We start from the raw sequence: 26,499 nt of genomic DNA on the forward strand, positions 1-26,499 counted from the left end.
CCACCAGCCCCGTAACTCTCCCTCTCAGTGGGTCTGTGTTTAATATAACTGTCCCTTTGGGGACTATAAGGTCCGTGGCCAATCGAGGGTCCCCGTCCATATAATGTCAAATGAACCTGAACCTACTTGTTCCTTTACAGGATCCCATGAGACAGGAGGATGCCCCCAGCCCACTGGTAAGTGTTTGTATAAAAGTTCATACATTAATATAACATGTTCTAAAGCTTTCTACCTGGAGGCTTTCGGTAAAAGTGCTACCGCTGCCTATGTTTTTCTGGTCTGTAATTTACTATTCTGTCTGTTCGTTTACTATTCTGTCTGTTTGTTTCACTCGTCTATCTGTTTGTTTACTCGTCTGTCTGTTTGTTTACTCGTCTGTCTGTTTGTTTACTATTCTGTCTGTTTGTTTACTCGTCTGTCTGTTTGTTTACTCGTCTGTCTGTTTGTTTACTATTCTGTCTGTTTGTTTACTCGTCTGTCTGTTTGTTTACTATTCTGTCTGTTCGTTTACTATTCTGTCTGTTTGTTTACTATTCTGTCTGTCCGTTTACTCATCTGTCTGTCCGTTTACTATTCTGTCTGTTCGTTTACTCGTCTGTTTGTTTGTTTACTATTCTGTCTGTTCGTTTACTCGTCTGTTTGTTTGTTTACTATTCTGTCTGTTTGTTTACTTGTCTGTTTGTTTGTTTACTATTCTGTCTGTTCGTTTACCCGTCTGTCTGTTCGTTTACTATTCTGTCTGTTCGTTTACTCGTCTGTCTTTACATGAGATCACAATGAATTGGTAACAAATCCCCAGCTGACTTTCCTGCTGTGCGATATGGAGTTGTAGTAGGTATGACGATTAGTTATTCTGCTTTTCTCTCCGTCTATAGTCACCTGAAGCTGAGGCTGGACATGGTGAGTGAGTGGTCCTTCACAATATCTATTATAATTATAATATCTAATGTCCTTCACAATATATAGTCGTATGAAATGGTATTTGATGAAGAGAAACAAAAGTATCATAAACATCCTTCAGTCCTTCTCATACACCCCTCCTTTCTCCCCTTCTATTCTCCTCTCTGAATACCCCAGCCGCGCCAGACAAGCCCCCACGTCTCACCGCCCCCACAGCCCAGGCCGACCCCACAGCCCAGGCCGCCCCCACAGCAGAGCTGGACCGGTCAGGTGACCAGGTGTACCAGGCGGTCATGGAGCTGGTCAAGGTGGTGGTGCAGTTGAAGAACGATGTCAACACACTACAGCCTGAACAATACATCAACATAGTGAAGGTAAAGACATGGAAGGTGGAGGTACTCGAGCAGTAGGACAAACCTGAATCAGACACTTCAGCTTGGAGTTACGAGTCCATTACCTATGTAGCTGCTGTGCTGAGTACCGAGTCCGTTACTTATGTAGCTGCTGTTCTGAGTACCCAGTCCATTACCTATGTAGCTGCTGTTCTGAGTACCCAGTCCGTTACCTATTTAGCTGCTGTGCTGAGTACCCAGTCCGTTACCTATTTAGCTGCTGTGCTGAGTACCCAGTCCGTTACCTATGTGGCTGCTGTGCTGAGTACCCAGTCCGTTACCTATGTAGCTTCTGTGCTGAGTACCCAGTCCGTTACCTATGTAGCTGCTGTGCTGAGTACCGAGTCCGTTACTTATGTAGCTGCTGTTCTGAGTACCCAGTCCGTTACCTATGTAGCTGCTGTGCTGAGTACCCAGTCCGTTACCTATTTAGCTGCTGTGCTGAGTACCCAGTCCGTTACCTATGTGGCTGCTGTGCTGAGTACCCAGTCCGTTACCTATGTAGCTGCTGTGCTGAGTACCCAGTCCGTTACCTATGTAGCTGCTGTGCTGAGTACCGAGTCCGTTACTTATGTAGCTGCTCTTCTGAGTACCCAGTCCGTTACCTATGTAGCTGCTGTGCTGAGTACCCAGTCCGTTACCTATGTAGCTGCTGTGCTGAGTACCCAGTCCGTTACCTATGTAGCTGCTGTGCTGAGTGAGTTACTTATGTAGCTGCTCTTCTGAGTACCCAGTCCGTTACCTATGTAGCTGCTGTGCTGAGTACCCAGTCCGTTACCTATGTAGCTGCTGTGCTGAGTACCCAGTCTGTTACCTATGTAGCTGCTGTGCTGAGTACCCAGTCCGTTACCTATGTAGCTGCTGTGCTGAGTACCCAGTCCGTTACCTATGTAGCTGCTGTGCTGAGTACCCAGTCCGTTACCTATGTAGCTGCTGTGCTGAGTATCCAGTCCATTACCTATGTAGCTGCTGTGCTGAGTATCCAGTCCATTACCTATGTAGCTGCTGTGCTGAGTACCCAGTCCGTTACCTATGTAGCTGCTGTGCTGAGTACCGAGTCCGTTACCTATGTAGCTGCTGTGCTGAGTACCGAGTCCGTTACCTATGTAGCTGCTGTGCTGAGTACCCAGTCCATTACCTATGTAGCTGCTGTGCTGAGTACCCAGTCCGTTACCTATGTAGCTGCTGTGCTGAGTATCCAGTCCATTACCTATGTAGCTGCTGTGCTGAGTATCCAGTCCATTACCTATGTAGCTGCTGTGCTGAGTACCCAGTCCGTTACCTATGTAGCTGCTGTGCTGAGTACCGAGTCTGTTACCTATGTAGCTGCTGTGCTGAGTACCGAGTCCGTTACCTATGTAGCTGCTGTGCTGAGTACCCAGTCCGTTACCTATGTAGCTGCTGTGCTGAGTACCCAGTCCATTACCTATGTAGCTGCTGTGCTGAGTACTCCGCTACCATTTCCCCCTCCTTGATCACCTTTGTCCTTCGATGTTGTACACAGAACAGTTAAAACTATTGCATTCCACGTATCCGTAAGATGATTTTTCCACAAAATCATAATCGACATGTTCGTACCTGCTATTGTTGTCAGTATTGCAAAACATAAAGCACGACACAAACAGGCATCTTGCTTGTGCAACTGCACTATATCCGTTACAACAGAGACGGACAGACGGGACAGACAGACTGACAGAGAGTTAAAAGTCATCGCTGTTTTTTTGGAACGTCGGTTCAAATCCCCGCAGGGTTTTTCATTGAATCTGTTCAGAAACATAGGTTACATCATGAAGGACGGGGGCAGCTAGAATAATGAATGTGTGTTAAAACAACACATGGGCAGAACGTGACCCGGAGCCGTAGCTTTAAGAAAGAGGTTTCTGGAGGGGCGGGGCTTGTATCCGTAGCAACAGCTCGACTTGACGGGACATATTTTATTGATTTAATCTCTCTCTCTCTCTCTCTCTCTCTCTCTCTCTCTCTCTCTCTCTCTCTCTCTCTCTCTAGTCTGTAGGGTTGACCTTGCGGAGTCTGATCCACAGTGTGGATGGTATTCTACCCACCCTGCATGAATCAATCAGGACAGAGGTACAGTAACAACCCTCTTATCTCACACCTTCTCTCCAAAATGTTATTTTTATATTTTACCTTTTTATTTAACTAGGAACAAAAACTAAGAACAAATTATTATTATTATTTACAATGACGGCCTAGGTACAGTGGATTAACTGCCTGTTCAGGGGGCAGAACGACAGATTATTTTTAGCTTGTCAGCTCGGGGATTCCATTTTGCAACCTTTCGGTTACTAGTCCAACGCTCTGACCACTAGGCTACCCTGCCGCCTCTACACTCTAACCACTAGGCTACCCTGCCGCCTCTACACTCTAACCACTAGGCTACCCTGCCACCTCTACACTCTAACCACTAGGCTACCCTGCCGCTTCTACACTCTAACCGCTAGGCTACCCTGCCGCCTCTACACTCTAACCACTAGGCTACCCTGCCGCCCCTCCACTCTAACCACTAGGCTACCCTACCGCCCCTCCACTCTAACCGCTAGGCTACCCTGCCGCCTCTACACTCTAACCGCTAGGCTACCCTGCCGCCTCTACACTCTAACCGCTAGGCTACCCTGCCGCCTCTACACTCTAACCGCTAGGCTACCCTGCCGCCTCTACACTCTAACCACTAGGCTACCCTGCCGCCTCTACGCTCTAATCCCTAGGCTACCCTGCCTCCTCTACGCTCTAACCACTAGGCTACCCTGCCGCCTCTACGCTCTAACCACTAGGCTACCCTGCCGCCTCTACCTCTAACCACTAGGCTACCCTCTAACCTAACCTAGGCTACCCTGCCGCCTCTACACTCTAACCACTAGGCTACCCTGCCGCCTCTACGCTCTAACCACTAGGCTACCCTGCCGCCTCTACACTCTAACCACTAGGCTACCCTGCCTCCTCTACACTCTAACCACTAGGCTACCCTGCCTCCTCTACACTCTAACCACTAGGCTACCCTGCCTCCTCTACACTCTAACCACTAGGCTACCCTGCCTCCTCTACACTCTAACCACTAGGCTACCCTACCGATATCCCCAGGCCCTCAACGGCACATCCCTCTCAATCCCTCTATTCTCTTGTTCTACTGAGATGTTGGCTTTAGAAACCACGAGAAAGGAGATGACTAAAAGAGAAAACAGACTAGTACGCAGACTACCATTACCTTAACTCTCTCTCTCCTCCCACCCTGGTCAGATCGAGGGCACCCAGAAGCTGTTGAACAACGACATGTCAGAGTTGATCAGTAAGATGCGTCTGGCCCAGCAGAACGCCATCACCTCTCTGAAGGAAGAGTGTAAGAAACAGATGCTGACTGCAGCACACAACCTGGCCATGGATGGGAAGAACCTTCTGGATGCTGTGGACCAGGCCAGGGTCAGGGCCAACCTGGCCAAGCCCAAACCGGAGACCCCATAGTGGGGTAAATACCCACAGCCCCCCCCCCCCTCTGGATGGATGATTTACATGTGTGTTGTTGTTTTGCTTTGTCTTCATTGGAGGACAGGTCAGAGCATGTTGCGACTGATTGGATGGACATCAGTGACTTGCTGGTACAATAGTCGAGATAAGTGGCATCAATATGACTGGCATCAATATGACTGGCATCAATATGACTGGCATCAATATGACTGGCATCAAAATGACTGGCATCAATATGACTGGCATCAATATAACTGGCATCAATATGACAGTCATATTGATGCCAGTCATATTGATGCCAGTCATATTGATGCCAGTTATATTGATGCCAGTCATATTGATGCCAGTCATATTGATGCCACTTATCTCGACAATATGACTGGCATCAAAATGACTGGCATCAATATGACTGGCATCAATATGACTGGCATCAATATGACTGGCATCAAAATGACTGGCATCAAAATGACTGGCATCAAAATGACTGGCATCAATCAATATGACTGGCATCAATATGACTGGCATCAATCAATATGACTGGCATCAAAATGACTGGCATCAATCAATAAGACTGGCATCAATATAACTGGCATCAAAATGACTGGCATCAATATGACTGGCATCAATATGACTGGCATCAAAATGACTGGCATCAAAATGACTGGCATCAATCAATAAGACTGGCATCAATATAACTGGCATCAGTGTGACTAAAAAGGTAATGTCAGGATTCAAATGGACAGAAAAGAGGACTTCCTTGTGTGATATTTGTTTATCATCTCAGTGCTTTAAATTAAAGACATGCTCTGGAACTTTGGCCACGACTAAGAGTTTTTTAAAAATCTCCCTCTTTGGGCTTGATGTGTCAATGTGTAGGTCATACATGCATCATCTATGAATTACTGTTTAACGTCAATTAGCCACGAAATCCCTAGTTTGAAAGCGACTGTTTCCTTGAAGCTGTGCCGTTGTCATTTTGCCTACATTTCCCAACACGTGGGCCAGCCCCCTAGCAATAACAGTTATAGCCAATGAACTAGTCCCTCGCATTTTACTGACAGCTAGCAAGAGGCCTGCCCAGTGTTAGAGAGAGAGAAGAGAGAGAGAGAGAGACAGAGAGAGGTGAGAGAGAGAGAGAGAGAGAGACACAGAGAGACAGAGAGACAGAGACAGAGAGACAGAGACAGAGACAGAGAGACAGAGAGACAGAGACACAGAGAGACAGAGACAGAGACAGAGAGACAGAGAGAGAGAGAGACAGACAGAGAGAGAGACAGAGAGACAGAGAGAGAGAGACAGAGACAGACAGACAGACAGACAGACAGACAGACAGACAGACAGACAGACAGACAGACAGACAGACAGACAGACAGACAGACAGACAGACAGACAGAGAGAGAGAGAAAGCGCTACTTCAGAAATACTGGCTAAAACGTATAGGATCGTATCGGTCAATCTCTTTAAGAATTTTTTTTTTTTTAAATAGTCACATTCTCTCTGTCTGCTTAGGTATAACGGAGAATTTACTTCCAGGTTATCTTCCTGTGGTTCTTCCCAGTAATGCTGGCCAGATCAATAGTATTGTTTTAGTGAGACCAATTTTCTTCTTTTTTTTTAAACCATATTTTTATTTTTATGGAATGTGTGAATTTGTTTCTAGACGTTTGACTTGATAGATATACTACTACTTCTCATGACCTTTTTTTATTTATTTTTAAATCACAATTTTTATAACCGGTTTTATTGTAGATTAATTTCAACTGTGATATAGTGTTGTACTTTGGAAAGGAAAGCATATGGTTTCTGTGCAATTATACAGGATGTAGGAACGTTTATTAAAGCCATGTTTATTCATATTCATTCCCCAAAAACAGCCGTTTCTATTTATACAGTCTTTACTACACAGCAACACATTGTTAAACAATATGCTTTAGAATGTTATGGTAGCAGCAGACTGAGTGAGTGAGTGAGTGAGTGAGTGAGTGAGTGAGTGAGTGAGTGAGTGAGTGAGAAGTAGTACAAACTGATTCAGAGTTCATACTAAGAAGTTGGTCTTCTTTCTGCCTCTTACTTCCTTGAAAACAGCCAAGTAATCTTATTGGATAGAATTGAACCACAAGTCATTGCTTCTCCAATATGAAGCAGGGCATTTAGGGGATTCTATTAATGCCCCAGGCCTGCCCCGGGTTGAACCGGGTTAGCGTTGATGGAACCATGTGGAACATGGCTGCCTCCCGGACTCAAAACAAAACAGTTCCGTGGGTTCAGCACGTGTTCTAGGAGTCTGTGTTTTCACATGCAAAAGGGGATTTATTTGAATAACAAAAAGGCTTTATATCAGCCTTCCCAATGAAAACTAGTTTTAAAATTCAAACATATATATTTTATGTAAAAGATATGTTTCCTGGATGATGCACCGTGCTGCCTTGTTGACAACATGACTGAGCGGCGCAGGTTACTGTGGGACGGCGCTCCTCTCTCACCACGCCACGTCACAGCCCGGTGGACTTAATGCATCTCCCTTATCGGTAGTCATCCTACTAACTTAGTGACAGTCCTTAATCTGTCTCCTACCACCGGCCTGTCACTGTAGTGCCAGTCCCATGCTACTCCACTCCGTGGGCGGGTATCACAGACACCCCAAGGTCCTAGATCATGCCGGCCAACCAGGGAGGAAGGAAGAGACCGATGGTACCCAGCAGACACACGATGATAAACATCCACAGGAAGATACGGTCGATCACCATGGCAACGTACTTCCAGTCTTCCTTCACCTGAATGGAGAGACATGAATGAATGGTTTCCTTTTTTATAAAAAAAAAAAAACGTTTTTTATTTATTTTTTTAAGTCAACTAAAGAAGGTGAAACAACCTAACATACGGAAATAGCAGCTATCTGCAATATGAGTAATACTCGTGCTGACAGTTGTCATAACCACTCACACTAAAGTCAGCATCCTCTGCCCTCAGGTGGTCTGCGATGTAGTGCAGCCCCTCCAGAGCCCGTATAACGCTGGGAGACAGAGGGAACTCTATCCCTCTAGACTCTGACACCAAGTTATCTATCTTATCCGGTCGCTGGGTGGCGTTATCCCTTCTATTCACCCCTCTCCCTCCTCCTCCTCCCCTGTCCAGGCGTTTCTGGGGCTGCCCTGCCCCTGGGGGTGGGTGGTTCTGCTGGGGTGGAGGAGTGGAGCCCGGGGGTCTGGGTGACGGAGGGCGGAAGGAGAAGTACGAGGTCAAAGCCCCCAGCTCCAGGTCCTCATAACAAGGCGTCCATCTCTGGGGATCCTCCGTGGTCCCACCTCCTCCATCCCGAAGCCAGCTGGCTGAGGTGCTGAGGCAGGGAGGACGGACTAGGCCTGAATGAAGGAATTCATTAATTAATTGATGATTGGATTTGATACATTTGAACTACATATAAAGTTGCCTCGGGCATGGGACAACAAAACATATATAGAGGGCCAGTTTCCCGGACACATGTTTATCAATGTGTGCCTAGTTTAGGACTAAGAAGCACTTTCAGTAGAAAATTACTATTAAAGAATGGTTAATAGTTCTGGAACCAGGCTTTACCTGTTGTCCTGGAAACCGGCCCTAAAAATCACAGTCTTCCAACATGGTCCTGTTATTACCACCTGGTAGTCTTGTGGTAGTGGTCCGTCCCTGGTGCCGTGCCACCGCTGCCCCCTGCTGGAGCAACAACAACCTGCGTCTCCGTCCGTCCGGCGCGGGCCGCCTCATGAACAGCCACCTGGGGATCAGGTCCAGGAAGACAGAGTGGACCCAGCGAGGCATCTTATGGGTCCCCGGGGAGCGGTGGTGGACGTTGAGGACAAAGACGGTGATGACGATGGAGAGAGTGACGAAGATCATGGTGAAGAGGAGATATTCTCCAATCAGAGGGATGACCAGGGAGGTGGAAGGGATGATCTCCGTGATGAGGAGCAGGAAGACGGTGAGGGAGAGGAGGACGGAGATACACAGAGTGATCTTCTCCCCACAGTCTGGAACAAGACGGAGGAAGAGGGGGAGGAGGAGGAGGATAAGGAAGGAGAGGAGAAGAACGAGGAGGAAGAGGACGTGGGGGAAGAGGAGGAACAGGAGGGAGAGGGGGAACAGGAGGGGAGGAGGAAGATGAGGAAGGAGAGGGGAAAGAGGAAGAAGGGGATGTGGGGGAAGATGAAGAGAAGGAACAGGAGGGAGAAGAGGAACAGGAGGGGGAGGAGGGAGATGAGGAAGGAGAGGGGAAAGAGGAAGAAGAGGATGTGGGGGAAGACGAGGAGGAGGAATGGGAGGGAGAGGGGGAGGGGGGAGAGAAGGAAGATGAGGACGGAGAGGAGGGGGAAGAGGAAGAGGAGGGGGAAGATGGGGAGGAGGAACAGGAGGAGGATGAGGAGTAAGGAGAGGGGAAAGAGGAAGAAGAGGATGTGGGGGAAGATGAGGAGGAGGAACCGGAGGGAGAGGGGGAGGGGGAGAGGGGAAAGAGGAAGAAGAGGATGTGGGGAAGACGAGGAGGAGGAACCGGAGGGAGGGGAGGAGGGGGAGAGAAGGAATATGAGGACGGAGAGGAGGGGGAAGAGGAAGAGGAGGGGGAAGATGGGGAGGAGGATGAGGAGTAAGGAGAGGGGAAAGAGGAAGAAGAGGATGTGGGGGAAGATGAGGAGGAGGAAACGGAGGGAGAGGGGGAGGGGGAAGAGGGGAAAGAGAAAGAAGAGGATGTGAGGGAAGACAAGGAGGAGGAACCGGAGGGAGGGGAGGAGGGGGAGAGAAGGAAGATGAGGACAGAGAGGAGGGGGAAGAGGAAGAAGAGGATGTGGGGGAAGACGTGGAGGAGGAACAGGAGGGAGAGGAGGAGGGGGAGAGAAGGAATATGAGGACGGAGAGGATGGGGAAGAGGAAGAGGAGGGGGAAGATGGGGAGGAGGAAGAGCAGGAAGGAGAGGGGAAAGAGGAAGAAGAGGATGTGGGGGAAGACGAGGAGAAGGAACCGGAGGGGAGAGGAGGAGGGGGAGAGAAGGAATATGAGGACGGAGAGGAGGGGGAAGAGGAAGAGGAGGGGGAAGAGGAAGAGGAGGAACAGGAGGGGGAGGGGGGATGGGAAAATACTTTTTGGTCCATCTTGCAGAGAACGGAAATGTATTTTTACACACAACCCAACCCCTGAAAACACACACACACACACACACACACACACACACACACACACACACACACACACACACACACACACACACACACACACACACACACACACACACACACACACACACACACACACACACACACACACACGCATACACACACACGCACACACACACACACACCCCAAGAGGTTGGAAGCAACGAGTAAGCTACAATGCAATATCCCTGGAACAGTTGTTAGGTGCCTTACTCAAGGGTACAATAGCAGGAGAGGGTATTTCGGATGACACCTCACTCTACACCAGATTTTCCCACCGGAGCTGGGGATGTTAGCTGGTAAGCAATTGGGATGTTAGCTGGTAAGCAATGGGGACGTTAGCTGGTAAGCAATGGGGATATTAGCTGGTAAGCAATGGGGACGTTAGCTGGTAAGCAATGGGGATATTAGCTGGTAAGCAATGGGGACGTTAGCTGGTAAGCAATGGGGATATTAGCTGGTAAGCAATGGGGATATTAGCTGGTAAGCAATGGGGATATTAGCTGGTAAGCAATGGGGATGTTAGCTGGTAAGCAATGGGGACGTTAGCTGGTAAGCAATGGGGATATTAGCTGGTAAGCAATGGGGACTTTAGCTGGTAAGCAATGGGGACGTTAGCTGGTAAGCAATGGGGATATTAGCTGGTAAGCAATGGGGACTTTAGCTGGTAAGCAATGGGGATATTAGCTGGTAAGCAATGGGGACGTTAGCTGGTAAGCAATGGGGATATTAGCTGGTAAGCAATGGGGACGTTAGCTGGTAAGCAATGGGGATATTAGCTGGTAAGCAATGGGGACGTTAGCTGGTAAGCAATGGGGATATTAGCTGGTAAGCAATGGGGACGTTAGCTGGTAAGCAATGGGGACGTTAGCTGGTAAGCAATGGGGATATTAGCTGGTAAGCAATGGGGATATTAGCTGGTAAGCAATGGGGATATTAGCTGGTAAGCAATGGGGATGTTAGCTGGTAAGCAATGGGGACGTTAGCTGGTAAGCAATGGGGATATTAGCTGGTAAGCAATGGGGACTTTAGCTGGTAAGCAATGGGGACGTTAGCTGGTAAGCAATGGGGATATTAGCTGGTAAGCAATGGGGATATTAGCTGGTAAGCAATGGGGACTTTAGCTGGTAAGCAATGGGGATATTAGCTGGTAAGCAATGGGGACGTTAGCTGGTAAGCAATGGGGACGTTAGCTGGTAAGCAATGGGGATATTAGCTGGTAAGCAATGGGGATATTAGCTGGTAAGCAATGGGGACTTTAGCTGGTAAGCAATGGGGATATTAGCTGGTAAGCAATGGGGATATTAGCTGGTAAGCAATGGGGATATTAGCTGGTAAGCAATGGGGACGTTAGCTGGTAAGCAATGGGGATATTAGCTGGTAAGCAATGGGGATATTAGCTGGTAAGCAATGGGGATATTAGCTGGTAAGCAATGGTGACGTTAGCTGGTAAGCAATGGGGACGTTAGCTGGTAAGCAATGGGGATATTAGCTGGTAAGCAATGGGGACTTTAGCTGGTAAGCAATGGGGACATTAGCTGGTAAGCAATGGGGATATTAGCTGGTAAGCAATGGGGATATTAGCTGGTAAGCAATGGGGACTTTAGCTGGTAAGCAATGGGGACGTTAGCTGGTAAGCAATGGGGATATTAGCTGGTAAGCAATGGGGATATTAGCTGGTAAGCAATGGGGACTTTAGCTGGTAAGCAATGGGGACGTTAGCTGGTAAGCAATGGGGATATTAGCTGGTAAGCAATGGGGATATTAGCTGGTAAGCAATGGGGACGTTAGCTGGTAAGCAATGGGGATATTAGCTGGTAAGCAATGGGGACATTAGCTGGTAAGCAATGGGGACGTTAGCTGGTAAGCAATGGGGATGTTAGCTGGTAAGCAATGGGGATATTAGCTGGTAAGCAATGGAGATATTAGCTGGTAAGCAATGGGGACGTTAGCTGGTAAGCAATGGGGATATTAGCTGGTAAGCAATGGGGACGTTAGCTGGTAAGCAATGGGGACGTTAGCTGGTAAGCAATGGGGATATTAGCTGGTAAGCAATGGGGACGTTAGCTGGTAAGCAATGGGGACGTTAGCTGGTAAGCAATGGGGACGTTAGCTGGTAAGCAATGGGGACGTTAGCTGGTAAGCAATGGGGATGTTAGCTGGTAAGCAATGGGGATATTAGCTAAAATGTCAGAAATTCTATTTACACACCAGTGTTCTACCAAAACTAAACTGTTTCCAGAACCAAATTGAGTAGCTGGACAGTGGCTGGACAGTAGCTGGACAGTAGCTGGTTCTGGGTATTGAGGAATAGGTCACTATTGGCCTACAGAAACAACACGCACACACATTCACACACACATTCACACACACACATTCACACACATTCACACACACATTCACACACACACATTCACACACATTCACACACACATTCACACACACACATTCACACACATTCACACACACACATTCACACACACACATTCACACACACATTCACACACACATTCACACACACATTCACACACACACATTCACACACATTCACACACACATTCACACACACATTCACACACACACATTCACACACATTCACACACACATTCACACACACATTCACACACACATTCACACACACATTCACACACACACATTCACACACACATTCACACACACATTCACACACACACATTCACACACACATTCACACACACATTCACACACACATTCACACACACATTCACACACACACATTCACACACATTCACACACATTCACACACATTCACACACACATTCACACACACACATTCACACACACATTCACACACACATTCTCACAAAAATTCACACACATTCACACACATTCACACACATATGTCACTAACACTGGTCCTACAGACCACTTCTGTTTTTCTGGGACGATGGCAGAGGGAAATGGTTGTAAGTTGTCTTTCAGTTTCACCACAGAATCTCAATAAAAGGAACAGAGTCATTTCCCACGTTTTTTGTTTTTTGTAACTATACAACATACAGCTTTGTTACCATGGCAAAGATAGTCTATACTAGGGCTGTTGTGGTAACTGTATTACCGCCACACCGACGGTCACGAGGCATGAAGGCAGTCAAATTCCATGTGATCATTTAGTCATGGTAATTAGGCTTCTCCATGCTCTGATGCTGCTGATGGTCATTAGTTGTCTACCGAACTGTCTAACTGCCTGGTACTCAGCACTCCATTGTCCCTCTAATCACTCTGACATTAATGCAAATGTAATCGAAAATCTGATCAAACATTTCATGCGAGCCCATGAGCTCATGTTGCGCAACATTTCTATAGGCTATGCAATTGCGCGAGTGATGGCCTCTATTAAAAAGAGGAGGATCCCATCAGCTTTCTATAGGCTAGGCCTACTATATTTATATTTACAACAGGAGTATAACCTACCTGGCTGGCGTTAAAATGAACCAAGGGAAAAGTGTGCTCCATTCACTATTTAACTGTATAGATGACATGTATTTTTTCCCACTGACCCTGTTTCCAGACAGGTGCATGATAATGATCCATTGTAATCAAAACTAATTTCACACGTACAGTACCAGTCAAAAGTTTTAGAACACCTGCTCATTCAAAAGATTTTTCTTCATTTGTACTTTTTTTCTACATTGTAGAATAATAGTGAAGACATCCAAACTATGAAATAACACACATGTAGTAACTAAAAAAAGTGTTAAACAAATCAAAATATATTTTATATTTTTTAGATTCTTCAAAGTAGCCACCCTTTGCCTTGATGACAGCTTTGCACACTCCAGGGAATCTGGCCACAATTCGGACGCAGTGGTCGGATAAAATCATGATCAAACAGTGATCGGATCATGTTGAATTAATTTTATTATCTAGATCCTAATGAATTGACCAGTCCCCGCTGGTGACAAGCATGCCCATAATATAATATATGCCATTTAGCAGAGGCTTTTATCCAAAGCGACTTACAGTCATGTGTGCATACATTCTACGTATGGGTGGTCCCGGGGATCGAACCCACTACCCTGGCGTTACAAGCGCCATGCTCTACCAACTCCACATTACTGTATGACAAAGTGAAAAGAAGGAAAACTGTGTTAAAAAATCTGTTTGCAACAAGGCTGTTAAGTACAAGACAACATGGCAAAGCAGTTTGGGTCAAATCCAATGCAACGCAACACAGAGTGAAACCCTCTGCATTTTTAAGTATTTTGGAAGCATCATGTTATGGGTATGTTTGTCAACGGACTGGTGAGTTTGTCAGGATCCAAATAGATATAAAAGGAGCAAAGCCCCCAATTATTTATTATTGTTTAAATGAAAATCTGCCTGAAAACACAAACCTTTGATAGAGTTGTATTTTCCAACAAGACAATTACACAAATATTAATACCAAGAGGTGTTAACTACTCCTGAGTGGTCAATCTTCATTCCTGACTAAAATGTGCTTGAAAATAAATCAGAGACAATGGTTTAATATTCTTGTCCATCAATGATTCCCAACCACATTTACTGAGATAGAGCAGTTTTGACAAAAACAATGGATATGTTGCCCTAAGTGTTGTGCAAAGTTGGCAGAATCTTCATCGTAAATGATTCACGGCTGTAAGGTGATTCCACCTATGATTAACTCTGAGGTGTGGAGATATATGGAAATATATATGGAGGCTTAAATATCCTGACCTAGTGAGAAATACATGGCGGAGCCTCAATCAAGCTAGTCGTCTTGACAACTTATGTCATCCTCGCTGGCATCAAAAGTTGAAGAAAAAAGTCACATCTGCTCCTACTACTCCCTCTGGTGGTCATCCGGTGTCTCCTTGATCTACAGTTCTTTCCCTGTTCTCTCTCTCTGTGATTGTTTCTGGTATCCTTTGACAGCTCTTTGGTCTTAGCCATAGTGGAGTTTGGAGTGTGACTGTTTGAGGTTGTGGACAGGTGTCTTTATACTGATAACAAGTTCAAACAGGTGCCATTAATACAGGTAACGAGTGGAGGGCAGAGGAGCCTCTTAAAGAAGAAGTTACAGGTTTGTGAGAGCCAGAAATCTTGCTTGTTTGTAGGTGAGCAAATACTTATTTATTTGAATACTTATACCAGGCAAGGAGGGCATTAATCAGGGAGACAAAGAGACAAAGATAACCCTGAAGCTCCACAGCGGAGATTGGAGTATCTGTCCATAGGACCACTTTAAAAAGTACACTCCACAGAGCCGGGCTTTACAGAAGATTGGCCAGAAAAAAGCAATTGCTTAAAGAAAAAATTAGGAAACACGTTTAGTGTTCACCAAAAGGCATGTGGGAGACTCCCCAAACATATGGAAGAAGGTACTGTGGTCAGATGAGACTAAAATTGATTTTTTTACGCTATGTCTGACGCAAACCCTAAACCTTTCATCACCCCCAGAACAACATCCCCACTGTGAAGCATGGTGATGGCAGCATCATGCTGTGGGGATGTTTTTCATCAGCAGGGACTGGGAAAACTGGTCTGAATTGAAGGAATGATGGATGGCGCTAAATACGGGGAAATTCTTGAGGGAAACTTGTTTCAGTCTTCCAGAGATTTGAGACTGGGACGGAGATTCACCTTCCAGCAGGACAATGACCATAAGCATACTGCTAAAGCAACACCCGAGTGGTTTAAGGGGAAACATTTAAATGTCTTGGAATGGCCTAGTCAAAGCCCAGACCTCAATCCAATTGAGAATCTGTGGTATGACTTAAAGATTGCTGTACATCAGTGGAACCCATCCAACATGAAGGAGCTGGAGCAGTTTTGCCTTGAAGAATGGGCAAAAATCCCAGTGGCTAGATGTTTATAGAGACTTAACCCAAGAGGCTTGCAGCTGTAATTGCTGCAAAAGGTGGCTCTACAGAGTATTGACTTTGGGGGGAGTGAATAGTTATGCACGCTCAAATAATATTTTTTTAAATGTATTTCTTGTTTGTTTCACAATATAAAAATATTTTGCATCTTCAAAGTGGTAGACATGTTGTGTAAATCAAATGATACAACCCCCCCTAAAAATATATTTTAATTCCAAGTTGTAAGGCAACAAAATGGGAAAAATACCAAGGGGGTGAATTCTTTCACAAGCCACTGTATCTGACAAGAAACATTAGACCACGTATGAAAACTCTGAGAAACCAGGCCTGCTAGTCATAGCTGACTTTGAAAAGGCTTTTAATAAAGTATGACTGAATTTATATATAAATGCCTGGAATATTTCAATTTACATGAATGGGTTAAAAATATGTATAGTAATAAAAGTATAATATTTGTAAATGATGTCATAAATAGGACTGGTCACACGCAGCTATCAAAAACAAATGGAAATATCTGCTCTACCCAAAATTACAACCAACTCATTGCAGCATTACTGCAAACATGGAAGAGGAAAGTAGAATGGGCGAGAACGTAAGGAACTTAATTAATTAAAGACCAAATTTGGTTAAAGAAAATTGTGATGTTTGAAAAGGTACAAAATAGTTTGAAAATGGTTTATATGAACTAATACACAAAACAATGCTGGATTCAAAACTTTGAGTTTTTTAAATTTAAATTATTATTCAAAATTCTTGCAACCAAAAGAATGTTATGTATATATATGGGGAATACAACCTTCCCAGCTTTGCAGATTTTGCTGTGATTAGATCTTTGGTATCTTTGGTATTGTCCATATGTAGCTTGTTTTTGGTCAGAAGTTCAGGCATGGATGAAGAATTGCAACATTTACCTGGAGCTAACTCTGCAGATAGCACTTCTAGGGGATTCAAAAATTCATAGTGAATCGATTAATAATATAATAATACTCTTAGCTAAATGGTTATCTTTAATTTACAATCTGTAGAATCAATGAGAATAGAAAGGATCCGAACTTTTGTGCAAAAGAATAAGAAAACAAAACAACTCTGGAGGTGTGAGGACATACGCAACCAAGACATCATGGTTTTTTATTTGTAATTAATTAGGAACATTTACTAGACATTTCTTTTCACTTTGAAAATGTGGAGTAGAGTAGATCACTAGGGAAAGAAATCAAATTTAATGGATTTTTGGATGTAATTTAAAGGCATCAAAATGTGAAGACTGTGCAAGGGGTGTGTAGACTTTCGTTAGGCACCTTATAACAGTTCATAGTGTTTTGTAAGATGTAATAAAAAAACTTTTATTTTTACATCTGCCCTTTTTCTTCTTGAATGTATTATAGATAAAGGCATTTATTAAGCCATATTTGGTTGATGAAAGACAAGTTTGGCTTTTAATTTGTGAATCAAATCAGCATAAGAGAAATTCCTTTGTTTTTTTTATTAAATACTTTTTTACTGAAGCAGATTTAAAATAAGCTTAATGCTCTTTCAATATTTGTTACTGAATTTTTGTAACTGTTACTAACAAACTAATAAGTAGGCAATATGTATGTCAAAAATCTTAGTTGTAACAACCTGTAATGTTCCAAAACCTCCACTAGATGGGGATGTTGGCTACATTCTGAATTGTTCAAGTAACAGTATTTCTCCCGTCTCTCTCTTTGCCCCAACCAAGGCTCGAACCAGGGACCCTCTGAACACATCGACAACAGTCACCCATGAAGCATCGTTACCTATCGGTCCACAAAAGCCAAGCATCTTGGAGAGCAAGTGAAATAACGACTACTTCAAAAGGTCTGAGCGAGTGAAGTCACTGACTGAAGGGGAGATAGAAGACTAGGAATCTACCTGAGGGGAGATAGAAGACTAGGAATCTACCTGAGGGGAGATAGAAGACTAGGAATCTACCTGAGGGGAGATAGAAGACTAGGAATCTACCTGAGGGGAGATAGAAGACTAGGATCTACCTGAGGGGAGATAGAAGACTAGGAATCTACCTGAGGGGAGATAGAAGACTAGGAATCTACCTGAGGGGAGATAGAAGACTAGGACCTACCTGAGGAGAGATAGAAGACTAGGACCTACCTGAGGGGAGATAGAATACTAGGACCTACCTGAGGGGAGATAGAAGACCAGGACGGTGAGACAGGAGATGAGCAGACAGGGGATGATCAGGTTGATGGTGTAGAAGAGAGGCAGCCGTCTGATGATGAAGAAGTAGGTGATATCAGGGTAGATCTCATGACAGCAGTCGTACTTCTTGGTGTTGTATGTTCCCACTGCGTTGATGATGGCCCACTCTCCACTCTCCCAGTAGTTGTTCAGATCCACAGTGTTCTAGGGGATAAAGATCAACCGTCCCACTCTATAAAGGCTTCATATGGCATACATAAAAGCTTCATAAGCACTGTGTAGATATAGTTGTTCAGGTCTACTGTATTCCAGGGGATAGAGATACACTTTAATCTCCCTTAGAGGACAATTGTCACAGACTGCTGGCTCTGATTGGCTCTCAGTGTGGCTTGACAATGACAACAATGGAGTTGGCAAGAACACAAACAGATCTGGGATCAGGCTAGAGGGCTTGACGATGACAACAATGGAGTTAGCTTCTACACCTGCATTGCTTGCTGTTTGGGGGGTTTTAGGCTGGGTTTCTGTACAGCACTTTGAGATATCAGCTGATGTACGAAGGGCTATATAAATCAATTTGATTTGATTTGATTTGAGTTAGCAAGAACACAAACAGATCTGGGATCAGGCTAGTGAGTTTGACGATGACAGCAATGGAGTTAGCAAGAACACAAACAGATCTGGAACCAGGCTAGTGCTAATGTATAAAACATAAACACATAGACAATACGTTACCCATATCATACACACCTTGTACAACACTTGTATAACATTACCTCCTTGACTGACTGACTGACTGACTGACTGACTGACTGACTGACTGACTGACTGACTGACTGACTGACTGTAACACTGACTGACTGACTGACTGACTGACTGACTGACTGACTGACTGACTGACTAACTAACTGTAACACTGACTGACTGACTGACTGGCTGACTGACTGACTGACTGACTGGCTGACTGACTGACTGACTGATACAATAAATCATTTAGACAAAAATGTGCTAAATGCACAAACTTCACTTTTATGCTGATGATGATGTTATTTATCGTCGTGCCTCATCTCCGACAAAAGCTTTCCAGAACTTGCAAACTGCTTTTATACTGTTCAACATACCTGGTTTCAATTGAAGCTTATCCTCCATACTGACAAAACTAAACTAACGGTGTTTTCTAAAGCAAGAAATAGATCTCTGAACATTTCACCTATTACTACCTGTCAGGGCAATGAGATTGAGACTGTAACCTCATATAAGTATCTTGGAATTTTAATTGATGACGCCTGTTTTAAATTGCATATTAAACAACTTACAAAAAAATTGAAGCTGAAGTTGGGATTTTATTTTAAGAATAAGGCCTGTTTTTCTTTTGAAGCCAGAAGGAGGCTAGTAATCAGCTACATTTATGCCTTTACTAGACTATGGGGATATTTTATATATGAATGCTTCCGCTCAGTGTTTGAGATCAATTGACACTCTTTACCATGGCACTTTGAGATCTATTTTAAACTGCAAAACCCTTACGCACCACTACACTTTGTATACCAGGGTTGGCTGTCCTTCTCCAGTCACTCGTAGGCTCAGTCACTGGTTTACTTTTATTTACAAAGCCATTTTGGGTTTACTACCTTTTTATTTGGGCATTTTTATTGTTCAGAGATGTGGTGGGTCGTCTCTTCGTTTGCTGGACTTTATCCTGCTAACTGTTCCAAATGTCCAAACTGAATTTGGTAAAAGGGCTTTTATGTACTCTGGCCATCGTCTTGGAACACCTTACAAAATACTTTTAAACTGGAAGAACTTGTCCCGATTGGTGTTTTTAAATCACTGATGAAGGATTTTGAGGCTGATTCCCTGACCTGTCAATGTTTTTAAATCACTGTTGAAGGATCTTGAGGCTGATTCCCTGACCTGTCAATGTTTTTAAAATGTTTTTGAGACTGATTTGACCTGTCAATGTTTTTAAATCACTGTTGAAGGATCTTGAGGCTGATTCCCTGACCTGTCAATGTTTTTTCTGAAGGATCTTAGGCTGATTTGACCTGTCAATGTTTTTAAATCACTGTTGTCTGATTCCCTGACCTGTAATGTTTTTTTTGCTAATGACTCTTGTGAATTCAATGGTTTCTACTAGATCTTGGCTTTTCAGTAATGACTTGGTGCTGCCTATCTTGAAAAAGAGATTTCAAATCTCAATGAGCCCTTCCTGGTTCTATAAAGGTTTTAAAAATATATATAATATAATATAATAATAACAAAATAAAACTCCATACCTCGATTCGTTCCAGGTCAATCTTAGCCTTGTCGTAAGTCCAGGAACCAAACTTCATCTTGCAGTTCTGCTGGTCGAAGGGGAAGAAGGTGACGTCTATAGAGCAGGAGGACTTATAGATGGCCGGGGGAACCCAGCGCACCTTCCCATTGTGGAACAGGTGGGCCTTGGTCATGTGGGTTACGGCGAACTCACCGTCCGCACTGGAGGGAGGAGAGCAGAGCACAACAGAACAAGAAGTAATTGTAACACGTGAGTCGGCATCGTACAGCACGGCTGTGCTGCAGTCGTACCCACGAGTCAATAGCCGAATACCCATATATCATTGGCATAGTTGCCAGGCATGCCCTCTGGTCGTTAGCTCGATTGGCATTGTCAGTTCGTGCAGGTTGCTGTGGGCATGCATAGTCATAGCCACAGGGAGTAGTGGTGCCGCAGCACCACCTGGTGGTGAGATGGTGAAACTGAATGTTTTTATTGATGTAAAATGATCGAATCAAATCAAAATCAAATCAAATGTATTTATATAGCCATTCGTACATCAGCTGATATCTCAAAGTGCTGTACAGAAACCCAACCTAAAACCCCAAACAGCAAGCAATGCAGGTGTAGAAGCACGGTGGCTAGGAAAAACTCCCTAGAAAGGCCAAAACCTAGGAAGAAACCTAGAGAGGAACCAGGCTATGTGGGGTGGCCAGTCCTCTTCTGGCTGTGCCGGGTGGAGATTATAACAGAACATGGCCAAGATGTTAATGTTCATAAATGACCAGCATGGTCAAATAATAATAAGGCAGAACAGTTGAAACTGGAGCAGCAGCACAGTCAGGTGGACTGGGGGCAGCAAGGAGTCATCATCATTGGTATTGGGGTAAGGGAGAGAAGAAAAAACATCTGTTTTGCAAGCGGTACGTTCACGATAGGCTCTTGTCTATTCAGCTGTGACCGTTTTGTCGTTGGACACGCTCTGCTGTACGATAGACAGTTTAGTTTTGAGTTGAGTCGGGTCTCCCCATCTCTGTCCCTCTCCCATAGGCGACATGTGAGTTTCCAGGTTTGGTGAAGCTAAATACACCTTTATAATAACGTATTCCATGCACCTGTCATTGCATTTACAGACTGATGTAAGATCTCTACTATTCCTAATGGATAGTCATAATGTAGGCTAATTATATAAAACTCAATCGCTGAGCACCTGGTGGTGTAGAGTAGGCCTTATGACATGGCTGAGCACCTGGTGGTGTAGAGTAGGCCTTATGACATGGCTGAGCACCTGGTGGTGTAGAGTAGGCCTTATGACATGGCTGAGCACCTGGTGGTGTAGAGTAGGCCTTATGACATGGCTGAGCACCTGGTGGTGTAGAGTAGGCCTTATGACATGGCTGAGCACCTGGTGGTGTAGAGTAGGCCTTATGACATGGCTGAGCACCTGGTGGTGTAGAGTAGGCCTTATGACATGGCTGAGCACCTGGTGGTGTAGAGTGGGCCTTATGACATGGCTGAGCACCTGGGTGGTGACATGGCTGAGCACCTGGTGGTGTAGAGTAGGCCTTATGACATGGCTGAGCACCTGGTGGTGTAGAGTGGGCCTTATGACATGGCTGAGCGGGGATGTCGGCCAACCAGGGATGTCGACCAAATGAGCAACATTTACGTCTCCTTAAAAACAGCCTATAAAAATTACAAAACACTATTCCTTGTGTTTCGATGTGTAGCATATGTACAACTTTACAGCTATTTGTTTTCCTTCTGGTCCTTCTGTGGCTCAGTTGGTAGAGCATGGCACTTGTAACGCCAGGGTAGTGGGTTCGATCCCCGGGACCACCCATACGTAGAATGTATGCACACATGACTGTAAGTCGCTTTGGATAAAAGCGTCTGCTAAATGGCATATATTTTATATATTATTTTTCATTGTTTTTTTTTCCATTCCGAAAACAATAATTGTCCACCTCACGGTTCAGCTGTCGAGAGATTTGAGCACTAAATGTATCAGGGCATTGCATGCATAGACCTATAGACTTAGGAGGCCACTGGATCTAAAAAGGAAGAGAAGCTAAGGCCTTGCTCCAGAGAGAGATAGAGATTCATATAAAGGACGAGAAGCTAAGGCCTTGCCCCAGAGAGAGATAGAGATTCATATAAAGGACGAGAAGCTAAGGCCTTGCCCCAGAGAGAGATAGAGAAAGATTCATATAAAGGAAGAGAAGCTAAGGCCTTGCCCCAGAGAGAGATAGATTCATATAAAGGAAGAGAAGCTAAGGCCTTGCCCCAGAGAGAGATCGAGAGATTCATATAAAGGAAGAGAAGCTAAGGCCTTGCCCCAGAGAGAGATAGAGAAAGATTCATATAAAGGAAGAGAAGCTAAGGCCTTGCTCCAGAGAGAGATAGAGATTCATATAAAGCTAAGGCCTTGCTCCAGAGAGATAGAGATTCATATAAAGGACGAGAAGCTAAGGCCTTGCCCCAGAGAGAGATAGAGATTCATATAAAGGAAGAGAAGCTAAGGCCTTGCTCCAGAGAGAGATAGAGATTCATATAAAGGACGAGAAGCTAAGGCCTTGCCCCAGAGAGATAGAGATTCATATAAAGGACGAGAAGCTAAGGCCTTGCCCCAGAGTGAGATAGAGAAAGATTCATATAAACGACCAGAAGCTAAGGCCTTGCTCCAGAGAGATAGAGAAAGATTCATATAAACGACCAGAAGCTAAGGCCTTGCCCCAGAGAGAGATAGAGAAAGATTCATATAAACGACGAGAAGCTAAGGCCTTGCCCCAGAGAGAGATAGAGATTCATATAAAGGAAGAGAAGCTAAGGCCTTGCTCCAGAGAGAGATAGAGATTCATATAAACGACGAGAAGCTAAGGCCTTGCTCCAGAGAGAGAGATAGAGAAAGATTCATATAAACGACGAGAAGCTAAGGCCTTGCTCCAGAGAGAGATAGAGATTCATATAAACAACGAGAAGCTAAGGCCTTGCCCCAGAGAGATATAGAAATATTCATATAAACGACAAGAAGCTAAGGCCTTGCTCCAGAGAGATAGAGAAATATTCATATAAACGACGAGAAGCTAAGGCCTTGCTCCAGAGAGATAGAGAAATATTCATATAAACAACGAGAAGCTAAGGCCTTGCCCCAGAGAGATAGAGAAATATTCATATAAACAACGAGAAGCTAAGGCCTTGCCCCAGAGAGATAGAGAAATATTCATATAAACGATGAGAAGCTAAGGCCTTGCCCCAGAGAGAGATAGAGATTCATATATGTGGTTAATATCCAAGAGAGGAACTACATCATCAAATCTTCGACCCAAACTGCCTTAATAATCAGTTGTGGTAAACTGTTGGTTGTTGGGTTGAGTACACAGAGATGGAAACAGAAACAGGGAGGTTCTAGTCAGAAATCACGACTTTACAAGGCAACAAAAAATAAACAAAAAGTTAGGGTTGGCTCGGTCCTTCACATATTCGGCTCTGTGTGTAACGATGTTCCTCCTCTTCTGAGGAGGAGTAGGAAATATCAGACCAATGCGCAGCGTGGTAAGTGTCCATAATATATTTATTAAGCCGAACACTGAAAACAAAAGAACAAGAGAAATAAATGAAAACCGAAACAGTTCTGTATGGTACAACACAGACACAGAAAACAACTACCCACAAATCATAGTGGAAAAACAGGCTGCCTAAGTATGGTTCTCAATCAGAGACAACGATAAACAGCTGCCTCTGATTGGGAACCATACCAGGCCAAACACATAGAAATAGAAAGCCTAGAAAACAAGGTAAATTAAATGAAATTCAGCTTGAGAGACTCCCCTGGTGTTTTGAAGTCCTTCTGAGACATTATGAATTATGTGTCAATTCCACACAATTTAAATTAAGTCTTGAATGATGCATGCAAAGATATACCAGAGATAAGGGACTGTTGATATTGCAGCGGCTTTTGTGGAGCGATGGGTAACGATGCTTCGTGGGTGACTGTTGTTAATGTGTGCAGAGGGTCCCTGGTTCGCGCCCGGGTATGGGCGAGGGGACGGTCTAAAGTTATACTGTTACATTGATGCTGTTGACCCGGATCACTGGATGCTGCGGAAAAGGAGGAGGTCAAAAGGGGGGTGAGTGTAACGGATGTGAAACGGCTAGCTAGTTAGCGGTGGTGCTCGCTAAATTGCATTTCAATCGGTGACGTCACTTGAAGTAGTGGTTCCCCTTGCTCTGCACAGGCCGCGGCTTGTGCAGCTTGTTGATGTGTGCAGAGGGTCCCTGGTTCACGCCCGGGTATGGGCGAGGGGACGGTCTAAAGTTATACTGTGACGTTGGTTGACAACCTAAACACTGGTTCACCAGTATGAAGGAAGAAAGAAGAAGAAAATCGCAAACTGCTTTTTTTGTTTGTTTGAACCGTCAAAAACTGTTGTCCACAAAAGATGATGGTCTGTTTGCATTCGTCAATGTATTGTCTGTCCAGTATCCAGACGACCTGTCCCCAGAGCTTCCTGTACAGTGTCTGTCCAGTATCCAGACGACCTGTCCCCAGAGCTTCCTGTACAGTGTCTGTCCAGTATCCAGACGACCTGTCCCCAGAGCTTCCTGTACAGTGTCTGTCCAGTATCCAGACGACCTGTCCCCAGATCTTCCTGTACTGTGTCTGTCCAGTATCCAGACGACCTGTCCCCAGAGCTTCCAGTACAGTTCATCTCCTTCCATAACGTGTTGAACTGCTGAATTCGAAGCACAACTCCCTTCTTCCCAGGTTCCCTGATGTTGCTACAACAACCAAGCTGTTTTTAATAACCATCCCTGTAACTGTAGCTTCTGAGGGAGATATAAAAAAAACGAAAACTCATAAAGAACTACCTAAGAACGAAGCATTATGCTCTCGGTCTAACATGCGCTTTTAAAAAAAGCATCTGAGTAAACTCTACACAATGCACTGGTGCCGTCGTAACCTTGACCAAGGCATTTGTTAACCGATATCCCTTTATTTTCAATCGGGTTCAATCATTTATTTTTGAAGGCCTGAGGCACTTTGATCAGTCACATTCCTGAAGCCCAAGAAACAAACACTTAGCTATGTGATTTAGCTCCAAAACACTGTATATCATCTGTGTTAAGGCCACATTTGACATTTCAATATGACAGGAACCTCATCAACACTGCACAAATAGTTTATTTACAAACACACAGGACTCCGGAGACATATTAGAAGCCATTTTTTTGGTAAAGACTTACGATCCTCCAGGAACCATCTCTTACACGGCAGTCTAATTGATCTCCTCCCCTCAAGCGCTACAAATCCCCTGATCACGGCTTTAATACATGCCACTAATAGCTGTAGCTAGAGACATAATGTGAATAAGTCTATCATTACATCTTCCGCCATTCACACACGCACGCACGCACGCACGCACGCGCACGCACACACACACACACACACACACCTTTTTAATTTCAATGATCTCACAGGAGAGCTTGAGAAAGTGGAACAGTCATTAAATAATCTTGAGTTTTAATCTGACACGTTTGGCCTTGAAACTATAATTAATTTAGATGAGGAGGAAACTATACGGAGGGCTAGGATCAGGATAACAAGGCAGTATATTAGTAGGGAGGGCTAGGATCAGGATAACACAACAGTATATTACTGGGGGAGGGCTATAATCAGGTTAACACAACAGTATATTACTGGGGAGGGCTATAATCAGGATAACACAACAGTATATTACTGGGGAGGGCTATAATCAGGTTAACACAACAGTATATTACTGGGAGGGCTATAATCAGGTTAACACAACAGTATAATGGGGAGGGCTATAATCAGGTTAACACAACAGTATATTACTGGGAGGGCTAGGATCAGGTTAACACAACAGTATATTACTGGGGGAGGGCTAGGATCAGGATAACACAACAGTATATTACTGGGGAGGGCTATAATCAGGTTAACACAACAGTATATTACTGGGAGGGCTAGGATCAGGTTAACACAACAGTATATTACTGGGGGAGGGCTAGGATCAGGATAACAAACAGTATATTACTGGGGGAGGGCTATAATCAGGGTATATTACTGGGGGAGGGCTAGGATCAGGTTAACACAACAGTATATTACTGGGGGGCTAGGATCAGGTTAACACAACAGTATATTACTAGGATCAGGTTAACACAACAGTATATTACTGGGGGGGAGGGCTAGGATCAGGATAACACAACAGTATATTACTGGGGAGGGCTAGGA

General features: G+C 44.5%; 2 protein-coding genes across 4 annotated transcripts in view; one reads left to right on the plus strand and one right to left on the minus strand.

The window, feature by feature from the left end:
- Positions 1–5,589, plus strand: part of LOC124019145 (protein-tyrosine kinase 2-beta-like) — an 84,322-nt gene extending 78,733 nt beyond the window's left edge. Inside the window, exons 25-29 of the mRNA XM_046334523.1 lie at positions 141–176; positions 876–900; positions 1,078–1,274; positions 3,300–3,380; positions 4,548–5,589. Coding sequence (XP_046190479.1) covers positions 141–176; positions 876–900; positions 1,078–1,274; positions 3,300–3,380; positions 4,548–4,769 — 561 coding nt within the window. The 3' untranslated portion in view covers positions 4,770–5,589. The remainder of the gene's footprint in view (positions 1–140; positions 177–875; positions 901–1,077; positions 1,275–3,299; positions 3,381–4,547) is intronic.
- A 999-nt stretch (positions 5,590–6,588) lies between these two features.
- LOC124019146 (neuronal acetylcholine receptor subunit alpha-2-like) overlaps positions 6,589–26,499 on the minus strand; it is a 36,196-nt gene continuing 16,285 nt past the window's right edge. For 2 of the 3 annotated variants that reach the window (XM_046334526.1, XM_046334524.1), the window contains exons 5-9: positions 20,266–20,467; positions 17,971–18,193; positions 8,408–8,779; positions 7,716–8,134; positions 6,589–7,546 (exon numbers count right to left, since the gene is read on the minus strand). In XM_046334526.1, coding sequence (XP_046190482.1) covers positions 7,421–7,546; positions 7,716–8,134; positions 8,408–8,779; positions 17,971–18,193; positions 20,266–20,467 — 1,342 coding nt within the window. In that variant the 3' untranslated portion in view covers positions 6,589–7,420. The remainder of the gene's footprint in view (positions 7,547–7,715; positions 8,135–8,407; positions 8,780–17,970; positions 18,194–20,265; positions 20,468–26,499) is intronic. The other variant, XM_046334525.1, reaches the window with a different exon arrangement.

Source organism: Oncorhynchus gorbuscha, unplaced genomic scaffold (assembly GCF_021184085.1).
Source record: "Oncorhynchus gorbuscha isolate QuinsamMale2020 ecotype Even-year unplaced genomic scaffold, OgorEven_v1.0 Un_scaffold_71:::fragment_2:::debris, whole genome shotgun sequence".
Taxonomy (NCBI): domain Eukaryota; kingdom Metazoa; phylum Chordata; class Actinopteri; order Salmoniformes; family Salmonidae; genus Oncorhynchus; species Oncorhynchus gorbuscha.